Below are 14082 nucleotides of genomic sequence, written 5' to 3' on the forward strand. Positions count from 1 at the left end.
AAAATAAAAGGGAATATATTAAAACGACGTCGTTACTAATGATTAATGGATTATCAAGAATTCAGCTAAAGAATGAATTTACAAATCTACCCCCCTTTCTCTCTCTAACTAAAATAACCAGCTAAGCTTTCCAGAAAAAGCATCTGATACCAAACGAATCTGATTTCTCCACCTGTCAATAGGAAAGGTTCTTAGGCCGCACTGGCCCACATTCTAACACGTGCCGATTCAGCCTCCACCCATCCACCTGGCTCGGACCACCACAACCTTCTGGCCCATTAGGCCACCTTTGGGCCCATCAAGTGCTCCGGGCCCACTCCCACCTCCATCACATGACACAAGTAGGTTAAATGGTGGTCCCCCCCTCCCCCCCCCACACCCTACTAGCTGGACCCCACTCTTTTTTTTTTATATATTTTTTCTCTTTTCCGTAGTGTTGACCCACCTTGCTGATGTGGTCCCCACACTTTTGCGCCTTCATTAAAATAAAAATTAAAATTAAAAAAAAAAAAAAAACTCTCCACCCCACCTTACACGTGCATTTACTTTTTGATCCTCACGTCTATCACGTGACTACCTCGTGCTTCCCTTTCGTTCCGCTGCACTGCCGAAAAAAAAAACAATTACTTTTCCAATTTTCTCCTTCTTCTTCTTCTTCTTCTTCTTGTTCTTTCCTCTGGTTCGTCAATGGCGGATGAATTACACTGAGATAGCTATTAGTATGTTTCTTTTCCTTCTTGTCAATGTTTTGAAGCTGAGCGAGACATGAATTGAAGCTCTTTCTTATCGTATATCTCCAACGAGAAGTCTCTAAGCATCCGCGTCGTCGTTTTGCTGCTCGTCGGAACGGTGGAGCTCGAGATCGGTGCCATCACGGATTCTGACTTCGAGGTGGAAGCGCTAGAACTGCTCGAGCTTTGATTCGTGGTGCTGGATTGAATGTGTGATGTGTCCGCCTTCGATACGACGGTGGAAATGGGCCGCGCCGTCGTATTGACGAGCGGCGCCCCCGGAGCAGGAAATGAAAACAACTGAGGACGGGTGGAAGAGCAAGCCACGGATGGAACCATGAAAACCGCCCCGGGAATTATAGCGTTCGATGGGATGGCCCACACCGGAACGAACCCTGGTGGTAAAGCCTGTTGCACGGCCGCGGTGGTATTGGTACCTGAATGGACGACGCCGTTGGAGACTGAGACGGAAACGGCATCGTTTACGTCGACGTAATCACTATTAGCAGGACGTTTACGCCGCTTCTTACCAACGGATTGGTCGGCGGAATCTTGATTAGAAGAAGTGGTGGTTGGAATTTTGAGAGTGCCATTAACAGACATAGCGATGGCGGGAATGGTACCAGTTCCAGTAGCAGCGATGATCGCCGGCTCAGCCCGTTCGAGAAGCCACCGTATGGTTTCGCCGTCAGACTTGTGGCCAAGCTCTCGAGTCAACTGGAAGATACGCGCCGCACAGGTAGCCGGAATCCGAATCCTCCTGCCGCGGCCCTCGACCTTGGTATGGCGATCCTTGGTGGAGGCTCTCTTAGGCGGTAAAACCGAGACGGTTTTAGCAATCTCCGGCGCGAAGTTAACGACCTGAATTTGGGATGGCGGGAGGTCGGAATCATGGGAGTCGTCGGGATCCTCCTGCTTGGGAGCAAGGGCAAGAAGGTCCATTCGAGAGGAGTCGGAATCATTCATCCGGAGATCGGTAACCGGAGAGTCTTCGTCGTCGTCGTCGTTGTATTCCTGCTTCTGAATATCGGCCATGGGGGAAAGGAGAGGATCGGAGAGAAGAGGAAGAAGAAGAGGAAGAGTAAGAAATGGGAACAGAGGAGTTAGGGTAAGAAATGGAATAAGGTATATAAAGGGGGTGGAAAATGGGAAAAGAGGGAAAGTTGGGGGCGGGTGGGGGGGATTAATAATAATGTGGAAATGGAAGGGGGGAGTGGGCCCACAAAGGGGGTGGGGGCCAGATGTGGAGAGAGATGAGCCGTTGGATTGGGTCAAAGATGGGGATGATGGGTGGTCCTACTCTCTTCTTCTTCTTCTTCTTCTTCTTCTTCTTCTTCTTCTATTTCTTCCAATAACTCCCAACTTGACATTTGCATCTCTCTCAAACCCACACTATTGGCCACCGCCCTCTAAATATATAAATATTATAAGCTCAAATTTGCTCTTAACCCCACCTTATAACCTTTGTATTTTATCCAATTATTTTTTAATTAAACTAAAATAGCCCTTTCAATTTTTTAAATTAAGTTAATTACATGTATCAAATTATCATAATCTAATTTAATTCGAGGAAAAAGGAGTTTGGTTCTTTCTCCTTTACGTAAAAAAAAATTGTCAGGATTACCTTGTTTTAACTTTAGTCTCTTTTCTTTTCTTTTCGGAACCTATTCTATTGAGCAAGAAGGCAAAGAGTGTGGCATCGGTTGAGGTAAGGGTTCATGGGTTTCTTAGAATTTTTTTCATGTTTACCCATTTAGCTTTCTTGTAACCAGTTTTTTTCAGATGAGGCATGATGGAGCGGTCGAGGCATAGGCACACACGAGCTAGGGGCTATAGAGTTTTGAGCTAGATTGATGTCTTGTACTATGATTCTCTTATGAACCCTTGATTTTTGTATTTCGAGGTTTCATTGACTACCTATGTCATATTTTTGTGTGTGCATCGTTGTAGTTTGCCAGTTTGTAATGTATTTTAAACGATGTTATCTTAAATCTAAAAAGTTTGTATTTTCAAATATTTCACATCACTAAGTAACCGTCCATGACTCAAGTCTCTCGAAAATGGGTCATTACACATACTCATATCAGTGAAGGGAGATTTTTGGTTTTATTAAACATACGGGGAATAGAATGTAACATTCTACAAATGTTAAGTCGCGGATGAGTCCCTTCAATCCTTTTCTATATGTTCACGCTCTACACGACCATGTCAAATCTCTCCTCCATTTTCTTCTCCTTCACTCTGGTGAATACGAGTTCACCTCGTACTAGCAACTTTACTGGAGAAAAAAATTGGACTTTTCCAAATAAATAGTTTAATGTCTACATAAGTCTCGCTTTAGATGCTTTTAGGCCGGAATGCATTCCCTTTAGATATATAATCGTGTCATTTCGAGAAATTTAAAACCTAATTTCCTCCGTAAATTCTCAAACATAAATGATAGAAGTTTCTATATTTATACACTTCGTATTGGAGGGGCAACCGCCTTTGAACTACCAACGAAAAGTGGCTAAACCATTGTAATCATTAATATATATATAAATATAAATATAAATAAAAGGGTGGTTTGAATTTTGGCCCATTTAACTATTAATTGATAAAAAGTGTGAAAATTTAGATAAGTTTTAAAAATATATTTTTTTATTTAGATTAAATTTAAATTAAAAGAAGACTGTATATATATATATATATATATAATTATAAAAAGGCTATCCATTATAAGTAATTATAAATATCAAAATATATCCAAATCAGCCGGCTGTATCGGTACTAGTGGAACAATGAGCAGCCAAATTACTATATTACCCTTCCGTACTAAAAATAGATTGATCCTATTATATTTGCTGGATGGATATAGGGATTCCCTGCCACGAATTTGTAGGGAATAAATTCTTAATGGAGAATATCCTTTTTTTTTTCTCTCAATTTTTTCATTAAAAAAAAAAATTAAATCAAATTAATTTTAATTTATTTGGTTAGTATAAAGATTTAAATAATTTTTTTTAATTTTGTCATCATTTCAATATTCTGAGTTTCTTTTTTCTTAAAATAATTATTTGAACTTTTAGCCAAATTTAAAAATACAAATAAAAAATAATTGAAAACAAAATTTGACTTTAGCTTTAAAAATATAGGTAAAAGTAATATTTATAGGTATAATTAGGTAGCTATAAATAAGAGTTGAAAGTACATAATATAAAAAAAGTATTTATGATGGTTTAATGATGTATTAAATGTGGTGTCCTATATAAATAAATAAATAAATACAAATAATTATTTTTAATAATTAATATGATTTTTTATATTGCAAAAGACACCTTCCTCCTTTTTTTTATAATTATTTTTGTTGTTATTATTTTGCCATATTATATTAATGTTGGCATCCAATGTTTATGCTTAGACAGTTTTCATCAGTCACATCAAATTATGTAGTGTAATTTACCAAAATAGCCTTGCCTCTATTTAATCTTTTATTTTTTATTTTTAAAATTGAATAATATATCACCAATCATATCCATTTAAAAGGTTGTACCTTACCTTATGGATTAAGTTTTTGGGAACTTTGGTTAAAGATGTCCCATTTATATTTTATATGTATATATGATCCATGTTTATATTTATAAAATTTTTAAATGACATATATGAGAATGACTGCCCAAAAATGTAACAAATAAGTTTCTAATGCTAAAAACTATATTATAAAATTTTATTATGTACGAACGAGAATATAGTTGGACACGGATAATAAAAGTATCATAGATTAAATAAATAAATAAAAAATGGAAAAAGGGGAATGGTTAAATGCAATATAAAAGTGGACAAAATGGAGTGGGGCATTAATGTTATGGTGCACAACAAATAGGCATAGCCCATGGCCCCCTTCCCCTTCCCCTTACCCCACATACATAATCACCTTTTTGCCATTGTCCTCTCCCTTTTACTACACTTTTTGGCCCCTCCCCCTCCTCTCTGTATGCTTCTTACACCCTCGTTTAAATATCACATATTTACCAGTCACAAAACATCACTAACATTGATTATAAAGGTTAAATATTAATTTTTTTTTTTAAAAAGTAGGGTCAGATCTTAATCTTACTGACTGAACTTAATTTCAGTTTTTTAAAAAATTCAACTTAATTCAAATCGAAAAAAATATAACCCAATTCAATTAACTTTAGGTTGGTCGGGTATGTGAATAGAATAAAGTTAAAAAGTTTAGGGGATATAAAATTGTGTGTTTATTATTTGAATTTAATTAAAAAAAATGAATTGTGTGTATAAATAGGAAAAGAAGGAGGGGATGGGCTTTTTACGTAGCCCACTAAGAATCTCGTTCGTTGAGAGTGTGGGGTGACTCTCATGTGACGCACCCCACGAAGCTTGCTATGTACGTCTCTTTCTGAAATTCCAACTTCGTGGGCCCCACCTCAATTGCTGGATCTGACCGTTCAACCATATCCTCTGGGTCCATCTAGATAAGGTCATCCTCATCATCTTTTTAGTTTTAGATTCTTTTCTTTCCCATCAATAATGTTAAATTACATTTTAATCCTTCATCTTTCTTTCTTTTCTTTTTTTTTTTCCTTTTTTTTTCTATTAATATCTCGACTAATTTAGTTATATTTACATTGACTTTTAAATCATTACCTTCACTCAATTTTAATTCAAGGTCTAATAAATTTTTAAAATTTAAAAATATTTAGTTAACTTTAATCTTTTAATTTTGTATTTAATCCATATTTAATAAATATTGTTTTTTAACTCTAAAAGAAAAAATCCTACCAAACCTAATAAATACATTTATTTTTTAAAAAATTAAAGTTAATTGAACACAAAATTTAAAAGTTGCAAATATAACAAATACTCTTGGGGCGTTTTAAAAAAAATATTCCTCAAATTATTAATTTAGTCTTTAAATTTTGAAGTTCGTGTTTAATTTGGTATGGTTTATATTGATTTTGATTTTAAATTTTTAAAATTAGTGGTTGAGTCTCTAAATTTTCTAATTTTTCAAATTCATAATTCCACTATATATATATATATAAATGAATTTTTTTAAAAAAATTTAAGTTTATTAAAGACTTAGTCGAACTTATTAGACATGAAAAAAAAAAATTAAAAACTTTGGCATTAAAATTATAGTTTAACCCTTCTCGGGTAGGTGGGCCTACCAACCTACCAAAATGCACTTCAAAAAAAAAAAAAAAAAAAAAAAAAAAAAAAGTGGGACAGCCCTCCAAGTTAATTAATTTAAAAATAGAAAAATGCGATTGGTGGAGAGGAGGGGTGTGGTGGGACCCACCAGCACTAATCAGCACTGATGAAAAGGGGCGGGGTCCACGCCTATTACATACAATGGGCATGCCCCCCCCCCCATTGTCCTCCCCTTGCATTGGGGTCCACGTGCTGCTTCGGTGTGGTCCACGTTGGTTTTTCTAGATGGGACCCGTACGCCATGGGACCTGCTTTTTTTTTATTTTAATTAATTTATTATTATTTTAATTTATTTGTTTTCATAATAATATATATATATATATATATATATCCCTTTCAAATTTTAAAAAAGTATCTTTAATTTTTTTTTAAAAAAACACGTTTATCATTATTAATATATTTTCTTTTACAAATGGTTGTTTAAAAAATATTCCAATACCTTTTTAATTTTCATTAATATTTTTAAATTTAAATAAAACTTAAAAAGTATCTTAAATACTTTTTAATTTAAAAGACTTTTTATAAATATTATTACTTATGCCCATTACAATCTTAAGACTATAATTATAAGGTGTAATTTAAAACTATGTTAATTTTTTTTAAAAAAATTATGTTGTAATATTATAATTTAATTTCCTAGAAACCATATTAGTAAAATATTATATTATATTTATTATCAGTAAACATTATATTAGATTTTTGTTAGAATTATTCATGACAAAAAGAAATTTAGCTAGAAAGGGAATGAAATAAAGGGTCAGGATGAAAATGGAGAAGACTTCCCCATCCCCGTCCCACCCATAGACAACTCTATTCGTGAATAACTATTGTATTTTAGCGTGGATTTAAGATATCATTTTGGGATCGTTTGAATGAGATATAATAAGAATGATAATGGGTAAGGGTTATCGATCCCTCTGTTGGAAACAAGGTTTAGAAGCTCGGATATAAACATCAGTTATTTTCATATATTATTTTTTTATTTATGATACAAAGGTTCTCTATACAGTAGATCGTGTAGATTTTATTGATGTCCATACCCTCTCCTTCTCTCTCTATTAATATTTATTACAGGTAGTCATTTTTAATAATTATAATTAATTATTTAGAATCAAATAATTCATCAAATAATAATCAAAATAATACGATAGGATTAATTTCATAGAGTAAGTATAAATATCCCCTATAAAATCAATTATGAAAATATTAATTAATTAATTAATATATATTTAATAAGTTAAGTTATAACTATTATTAATTCATGTGGAATAATATTCATACTTACTTATTTATGAATTATTTGAGATAAATTAACTATTAATTATTCAAAAAAAAAAAAAAAAATCCTTTATTATTTTATTAATATATCATAATTATATATTTAGAATGTAATATCTTGTATTTATATAATCTACCACCAAAATCAAACCATAAAAAGAAGTGTTCGCATAATATAAATAAATATTTATTTTATATGTACATAATTATCGTTTTAGGCCGATATCTATTTTTTCATGCATCATTAATCCTTCAATTTGATTAGCATACTAATTATTTACGAACAAAATTTATAAAAAATATTTAATGGACTCAAAATCCTAAAAATTCAAGTCAAATAAATTAAAATTGAATTGATTAAAATTGATTTAATAAAAATAAACCATCTACCATTAATAATTTAAAATTAACCAATACAATAAAATTACTAAAAAGTAATAATTTTTTAATTCAAGATATATAAAAAAAAAACACTTAAAATAATTTATATATCGAATTTCTCAAACTACCTCTGATTATAAAGAATTTAAATTAGTATAAAAGAAAAAGCAATAATTTTTTTAATTCTCTATAAAATTTGGACCAAACACTATAATTATAAAAAAATAGATTTTTTTTTTTTTTTTTTGTAAAATTAAAGTTTTAATAAAATATAATTAAGGAACATGCAATATACTCATAAATCACTCAATTAGTGGCTTAATTAGTGATTAAATTACATATTTTAATTTAATTATTATTCAAAGCAGTTTGATTAAAAAAAAACACTAAATATTTCTATGAACAGCAGAAAAGATAGCAGGAAGGAAGAGTTTGAAGCTTCACAAACCAAGCAGCTCATGAAGCAGACATGTAAGTGTATCTTGTCTGAGCTCCAACCATAAGCTCCACGATTTTTGCTGCACATCAAAACTAATCACATTGTAACAACCATGAAAAGAACTGCATAAACATAATGATAGAACAGAACCTGTGAGGAATCCAACAAACGGTACGGGTTGCAACACTTTCTCGGCTCCTTCGAGTTTTCGCCTGAGAAAAACGATCAACCGAAGTGAGTTCAAGTCGAGGTTTAAAGTTTGGAGTGGAGAGATTAAAGTATGTATGTATGCACCTTGTGAATCTCTCAAAGAATGGGTCTCTCATGATGTAAAATGCCCATAGCATCTTTCGTCGTCTCAGCTGAACCAAATCGAACACGTTGACGTTAATACGAGAATGATAGTTCAAATTCATGGGGGATGAATGATGAATGAGACAACCCCTGACCTCGTCCTTCTCAGAATCAGAGAGGTGAAATCTTTGGTCTTTTCTGGACGCTGAGGTAGCATATGACAAAAAGCTTGTTCCAATCAGGTCCACAGCCAGAGAAAGAAACCAAGGAGTCCACGACCGAATCCCGTATTTTCGGATTAGAAGAACGTATATTAGCGGTCTTGTTATAAAAAGCACTTCTCCCATCACGAAAAGAGCCCCGAGATGACCCTGCTCGGACAAAATAGTCGAAAGAGTTGACCTCTCAGGTATTGTAGCTGTAGAGGCACAGAATGGATTGTCATTAGACATTTCCAACAAAGCTCTAGCAACTTGGGATCATAATCATACATAATATCCATACTCACCTGGAGGATTGAACGTTGCACGCTCGTGTTGAACCCGGTATGACCATGCTGGTGTCGAATTTATCCGAGCATTATCCCCGAACATACTTAAAGCAGACATTGCCCTCCCTTCTAGACTCCACTGGTTATGTCCATTACCATATCCTAAATAACCAGATGCATGATGCCCACCATTAGCTCTGTGCTGAGAAGTTGAAGTTTCGAGATGCGTTTCGTTATTTGTCGTTTCGCCTCCTTCGAGTATCATTTTGTATCCACTATTCTTGAACAGAGCTAATCTAAATAGTACCCTGAAATCCAATGGCAAAGAATATCCAATAAAAATGTATATTAAGATACAAAAAATGGCACTCCCATACTCGAACGAGTCTTACTTCATAGCCTCCGTAACGGCAATGAAGTTCCAGCGTTTATCGTCGCCATAATATTGTTGTGCAGCAACTTCGATCAATGGCTCCAAGTTTTTTAGAGCAGATATGCACAACGAATAGGGAAATGAAGGTGGCACGGTCGCGTTTACACGCATCTGGGTTGGAGCTGTTTCAATTATGTGTTCATTGACTGCAGTGATAACACCAACAGCAGCAGAAACTGCAGAAATCGCTAAACTCATGAATAATTGCTTGAAACTTACAAATGAGATCCAGTAACCAGTGTTCATTTCACAAGACAATGGCAGAGAACAACAAATAAAGTAGTTAATAATATCGTAAGAACCCTTGCTGGGTATCAGAATCAAAGGGTAAAACCTCCACAAAGATCAAAGATCGGAGCATAATGCAAGGAGAAGGACCCAGTACCACAGGCATCAAGATGTATACATAGTCGAACAATGTCGTAAGAACAATCGAGTCGTTTGAGTTCTCCGTTTTAGGGAATAAAATGGTTTTTTTAAGAGATAAATAATAAAAACATGCATTTTCATCAAAGGGGCTCCAAGGGCATCACATATTCCAAGCTAAGAAGCAGTCAAGCGTTACCAAAGTTTCACAAAACCTGCTTCTGGTCCAATTTCTGAATTAGAAAATCGTTCGGGAAGAAGCCACGTCAAGCCCTGTACAATATTAAGAACCGTATACGAGATTAAAGTCCACAAACTTATACCAGTTGTTATTACTAACAGATCTACAAACAGTTGACTTTCGCTTGGTAATATAACAGTTCTCAAAAACTATCAAGAAATTAAGCTGTTCAATGTCAAACAAAGATGAAAAAGATATGTCATGTCTCTGGTCTAGGCTCAGATTCTCTAATCAAAGATAAGAGAAACAGCATCCTTAGGAAACAATGGACAACATGGCATCCATTGACGTAGAAATTTCAGATGAATTGATTCTTATTGTTGGTTATATATCTTGTTTTTCAAAAATAAGATGACAAATCCACGACAAGGATAGTTGGGAGGGAGTCCCACATTAGCTAATTAAGGGGGAGATCATAGGTTTATGAGTAAGCAATGCTCTCTCCATCGGTATGAGCCCTTTTGGGGAAACCAAAAGCAAAACCATGAGAGCTTATGCTCAAAGTGGACAATATCATACCATTATAGAGAGAGTCGTAAGATTTCTTATATAGTATCAGGGTCTTGCCCTCAACTTAGCCATGTTAATCGAATCTTCAAGTGTCGAACAATGAAGTTGCTAACCTCCAAGGTGTAATAAAAAATGACTCAAGTGTCGAACAAAGAGTGTACTTTTGTTCGAGGCTCTAGAGAAAGGAGTCGAGCCTCATGAAGGGGGAGTTGTTCGACCGCTACATAGGTCTCAAGGGAAGCTCTATGATGTAATTTGTTCGAGGGGAGAATTTGTGGAGAATTGTTAGGAGGGAGTCCTACATTGACTAATTAAGGGGAAGATCATGGGTTTATAAGTAAACAATACTATCTTCCTTGGAACGAGGATTTTGGGAAGCCATCTTAACATGAAGCAACGAATGATTATTGAACTGAGGGAAGAAAATCAACTGTGAAAACATTGAACGGAAATTCAAATAAAGTACTTGATAAGCATGCTTCCAAGATAACTTACAGAGAAAGTCACAAAAGCCAAGCAAATCAATTCCCAAATGAAATCAAACAGATAAAACAGCAGATTCTGATGAGAATTCGAGAGTGCTCACATTTGCAAGAGACTCAAAAGAGTAAAGATAGTTCCTGTTATCCCTGACCCACTTCTTATAAGCTTCCATGACTTCAAAACAATCCCAACGCTGCAGCAACAGAGGAAACAAACACTCGAATCGCCCAAGCACCTGATACAAACTAAAACCCTAAGATTCAACTGGGAAAAACTCCCACATAGCCAACAGGAAATTGTACGGTCATTCAAATAGATGAATCTTGTTCGTGAAATTTTGGGGAAAGTTGAAACCAAAAGGTTGCAGACAAAGGGAGAAATTCTAGGAGAAGAATGGAAGAGACAAGGAGCAACCAAACTGGGATTTTATGAAACGGAAACTGTAAATTTCATCAGACCCACAGCCCCAATTACCGCCGCCATTCTCAAAAACCTCCCTCTCTCTCTCTAGAAATTTGGTTGCATATAGCAGAGAGAAGCACACATTTCAATATCCATGTAAAAAGAACAAAAAGATATATATTAAAAATTTTATTAGTAAAAAAATATTTTAAAAAAAAAGTTACTTTTGAAATTTCCACAAAAAAAGGATTATTTTACGAAGAATATAAATACGACTTTCAACCCAAAGTTCTGATCTCTGTCTTCTCTGTAGGGTTTTAGGGTTCCGGTGAAGAAAATTGAGAATGCAACTAACCCTTGAATTTGGGTAAGTCTCTCTCTCTCTCTCTCTCTCTCTCTCTCTCTCTAAGGAAATTTTCCCAGTTGTTTGTTTAGTGAGATACAGGAGAAAATTAGTTGTACTGGGTAGAGAATTTTAGTGGATTTTGTTTCCGGGAAAGTTGGAAATCATAAGATATATAAGATCGCGTTCTTTCGCGGTTTTACGTTTTTCGCAGCTCAAACTTGGATTGTTCTAGCGTTGTTTGTCTGTGAATATAGATTGTTTTCTCAATTTCGGCGAACTCTCAAGTTCATGATCTTAGTGTGTTTTTATGAGGAGTCGTGATATTGGAACTAACTGAAAATTTTGCTTGAATCGCCAGTTGCTTCATTGCCTCCATATTGTAATCATTCTGGTTTTGTTCATTTTATTAACGTAGTTTTTGGAAGCATGCTCCACTTGGTTATTCATGCTCATTTTTAGCTTCACTTCTCTGAAGTGTTCGATTGTGTTCAAGTTCTCTGTGGTTGATGTTGCTTTTTCAATTGGATTTCTATTGTTTTCTATAGTCATTATGTAATTATCAAATGTAAAGTATGTTGGTTCAGCAATTCATCAGTTTGTTTGGTGGCAACTTTTGGTTTCATGCATCGACTACACGGATTTCGTATTGTCGACCTCATTCGTTCTTTCAATCTCCATCTCCCCATTGAAGCCGAAAAAAGAAGGAAAACAGACTGTGGGCATGTCTTGAGTAGCCTTTTCTGCAATATTAGGAATGATACTTTTAATTGAACTTTTTTATGAAGTTAGAGGGTGGGGAAATGATATCAGTGAAGATACATTTACAATGTAAATCAACACTCAACCGACAATGTGCCTCTCCCGTCCGAATCCAAAGTGCCTTATATCAGCTTTACAATCTGTCACATTTATGTACAGATCAATGGATTTTGGGAGGTGGTTTTAATGTGATCAAATGGTCATTTGAGAAGTCAAATGGCAAACCAATTACGGAAAGAAATTCATATACAGGAGCATTCTAGTTGTCTCCCCTCTCGAACGAAAAATACACTTGGTCCAGCTTTTGTGGACAGCCTGCTATGACCCTTAAGGATCGGTTTTTAGTCTTTGGCCCTTGTATTGATAGATTCAACATTGCTTTGGCCAAGCGGGTTCCTCATATCACCTCTGATCATTATTTGATTCTCATGACCTTTGGACATCAAAGATGGGGCCTGAACATGTGGATGTGGCACCACTCCTTCGAGCCTTTGTTGGACGAAAACAACAGCTACGTCCATTGTCATGTCTACAAGAAGGAGAAAGAATACCATTGTTGAGATATTATCCAAAGATGGCACTTGTTTGGTCTTGGATAGTGATATAGAGGTCAAATTTATTGTATTTTTTACAGAAAGTTATACACCAAGGGTCGAGGTTGTAGACGTCCTCCAATCATTAGAAATCAGGATTGTCTTTTGTAACTTGTGGCACCCTTTGCCTTTTAGTACATTTCATACTTAAAGTTACCAGATTCTCATAGAAACAAAGTATGTCATTTGTTAGGTTCATATGATCGACATGACAGTAATATTAATGTTTAAATGCAGTGGGGGATTGGAGTTGCTCTGTGACTCTGTGAAGATCCATAATGTCAGCATCAATTCTGAAAATGGAGCGGGAAAGGTAAACCATATTTTCCAATAAGTTAATGAAAGATTCTAGTCGATAATCGATATCATCAGATTCATATTTTCCTGTTTCTCCTTTCATCTCTCTGTTTATTCGTCTAATGTTTTCGTTTAAAACGCGTCTCAGTTAGTCATGAAAGATTTGCTCTCTTGGGTTCGTTCTAATCTGATCAAGGAGCGGCCAGAAATGTTTATGAAAGGCGACACCGTGTAAGTAAAAGAAACATCTCGTTTATGAAAGCCGAAACTTTTTGAACAATTGTGAGTATATTAAGGTTGTATAGCTGACAGTGGCATGGTTTGGAATGTGGTGCAGAAGACCTGGTGTTCTGGTGCTTGTAAATGATTGTGATTGGGAGCTGAGCGGACAGCTTGACACAACATTGGAAGAGAAAGATGTGGTTGTGTTCATATCCACCTTGCATGGAGGCTAACTTCATCAGGAATGTCTTTTTCTGCTTCTATCTACTAAATACTTGTCTAAGATGAAATGATATGTTACTTTAGGCCATTTTAACCTTAAAAATCTGCATTTTCCCCCGAAATTCGACCATGTGATAATCAGATTTTGCAAGTTGTTGAATAACTGAATAAAAGAGACTACCAATTACATAAGTGGATAAGACACTCGCTCGGGCTACAATTAACTTACAATTACAAAAGTTAATGGTTCGATTTTCCACCATAATTGTTGAGTCTCCAAAAGAAAAACAAAGATGTTCTATTGTAGTTCACGGGGCATGACAGGCCTGCCTTCTTCCACAGTAACACAATTATCTGTCACTCTTGGATTGTTGCTATCTT

At 35.0% G+C, this 14082-nt stretch overlaps 3 protein-coding genes across 5 annotated transcripts; 1 reads left to right on the top strand and 2 right to left on the bottom strand.

The window, feature by feature from the left end:
- TCP9 (TCP family transcription factor) lies at window positions 1-1812 on the bottom strand. Its single transcript, XM_023659504.2, has one exon. It carries the CDS (start codon window positions 1764-1766, stop codon window positions 741-743), a length of 1026 nt encoding a protein of 341 aa, XP_023515272.2. The 5' UTR covers window positions 1767-1812; the 3' UTR covers window positions 1-740.
- A 6067-nt stretch (window positions 1813-7879) lies between these two features.
- On the bottom strand, window positions 7880-11386 carry SSE1 (shrunken seed protein (SSE1)). Of its 2 annotated transcripts, none has more exons than XM_023658689.2 (8): window positions 10964-11386; window positions 9842-9899; window positions 9220-9436; window positions 8846-9135; window positions 8493-8755; window positions 8338-8405; window positions 8194-8255; window positions 7880-8122 (listed from the first exon to the last, which is right to left on the bottom strand). In XM_023658689.2, the coding sequence occupies exons 1-8, from the start codon at window positions 11030-11032 to the stop codon at window positions 8061-8063; spliced, it is 1089 nt and encodes a 362-aa protein (XP_023514457.2). In that variant the 5' UTR covers window positions 11033-11386; the 3' UTR covers window positions 7880-8060. The 2 variants fall into 2 exon arrangements, with proteins under 2 accessions (XP_023514457.2, XP_023514458.2); XM_023658690.2 differs by having other exon boundaries at window positions 9826-9899; window positions 10964-11385.
- A 93-nt stretch (window positions 11387-11479) lies between these two features.
- LOC111778719 (Ubiquitin related modifier 1) lies at window positions 11480-13893 on the top strand. 2 transcript variants are annotated; one of them, XM_023658693.2, is made up of 4 exons: window positions 11480-11629; window positions 13198-13273; window positions 13406-13488; window positions 13595-13893. In XM_023658693.2, the coding sequence occupies exons 1-4, from the start codon at window positions 11607-11609 to the stop codon at window positions 13710-13712; spliced, it is 300 nt and encodes a 99-aa protein (XP_023514461.1). In that variant the 5' UTR covers window positions 11480-11606; the 3' UTR covers window positions 13713-13893. The 2 variants fall into 2 exon arrangements, with proteins under 2 accessions (XP_023514461.1, XP_086975271.1); XM_087119145.1 differs by lacking the exon at window positions 11480-11629 and having other exon boundaries at window positions 13145-13273.
- Window positions 13894-14082: the final 189 nt, after the last annotated feature.

The sequence above is a fragment of the Cucurbita pepo genome, chromosome 17 (assembly GCF_057944985.1).
Source record: "Cucurbita pepo subsp. pepo isolate OVF chromosome 17, ASM5794498v1, whole genome shotgun sequence".
NCBI lineage: Eukaryota > Viridiplantae > Streptophyta > Magnoliopsida > Cucurbitales > Cucurbitaceae > Cucurbita > Cucurbita pepo.

Excerpts from the sequence above, each read along its gene's own strand:
- TCP9 (XM_023659504.2), bottom strand. The coding sequence starts at position 1,766 with ATGGCCGATATTCAGAAGCAGGAATACAACGACGACGACGACGAAGAC.
- SSE1 (XM_023658689.2), bottom strand. The coding sequence starts at position 11,032 with ATGGAAGCTTATAAGAAGTGGGTCAGGGATAACAGGAACTATCTTTAC. Across the intron at positions 9,136-9,219 it reads GCCGTTACGGAGGCTATGAA|GGTACTATTTAGATTAGCTC; the intron begins GTAAGACTCGTT and ends ATTGGATTTCAG. Across the intron at positions 8,123-8,193 it reads GTTTGTTGGATTCCTCACAG|CAAAAATCGTGGAGCTTATG; the intron begins GTTCTGTTCTAT and ends TTTGATGTGCAG.
- LOC111778719 (XM_087119145.1), top strand. The coding sequence starts at position 13,160 with ATGATCGACATGACAGTAATATTAATGTTTAAATGCAGTGGGGGATTG. Across the intron at positions 13,274-13,405 it reads CTGAAAATGGAGCGGGAAAG|TTAGTCATGAAAGATTTGCT; the intron begins GTAAACCATATT and ends AACGCGTCTCAG. Across the intron at positions 13,489-13,594 it reads TTTATGAAAGGCGACACCGT|AAGACCTGGTGTTCTGGTGC; the intron begins GTAAGTAAAAGA and ends AATGTGGTGCAG.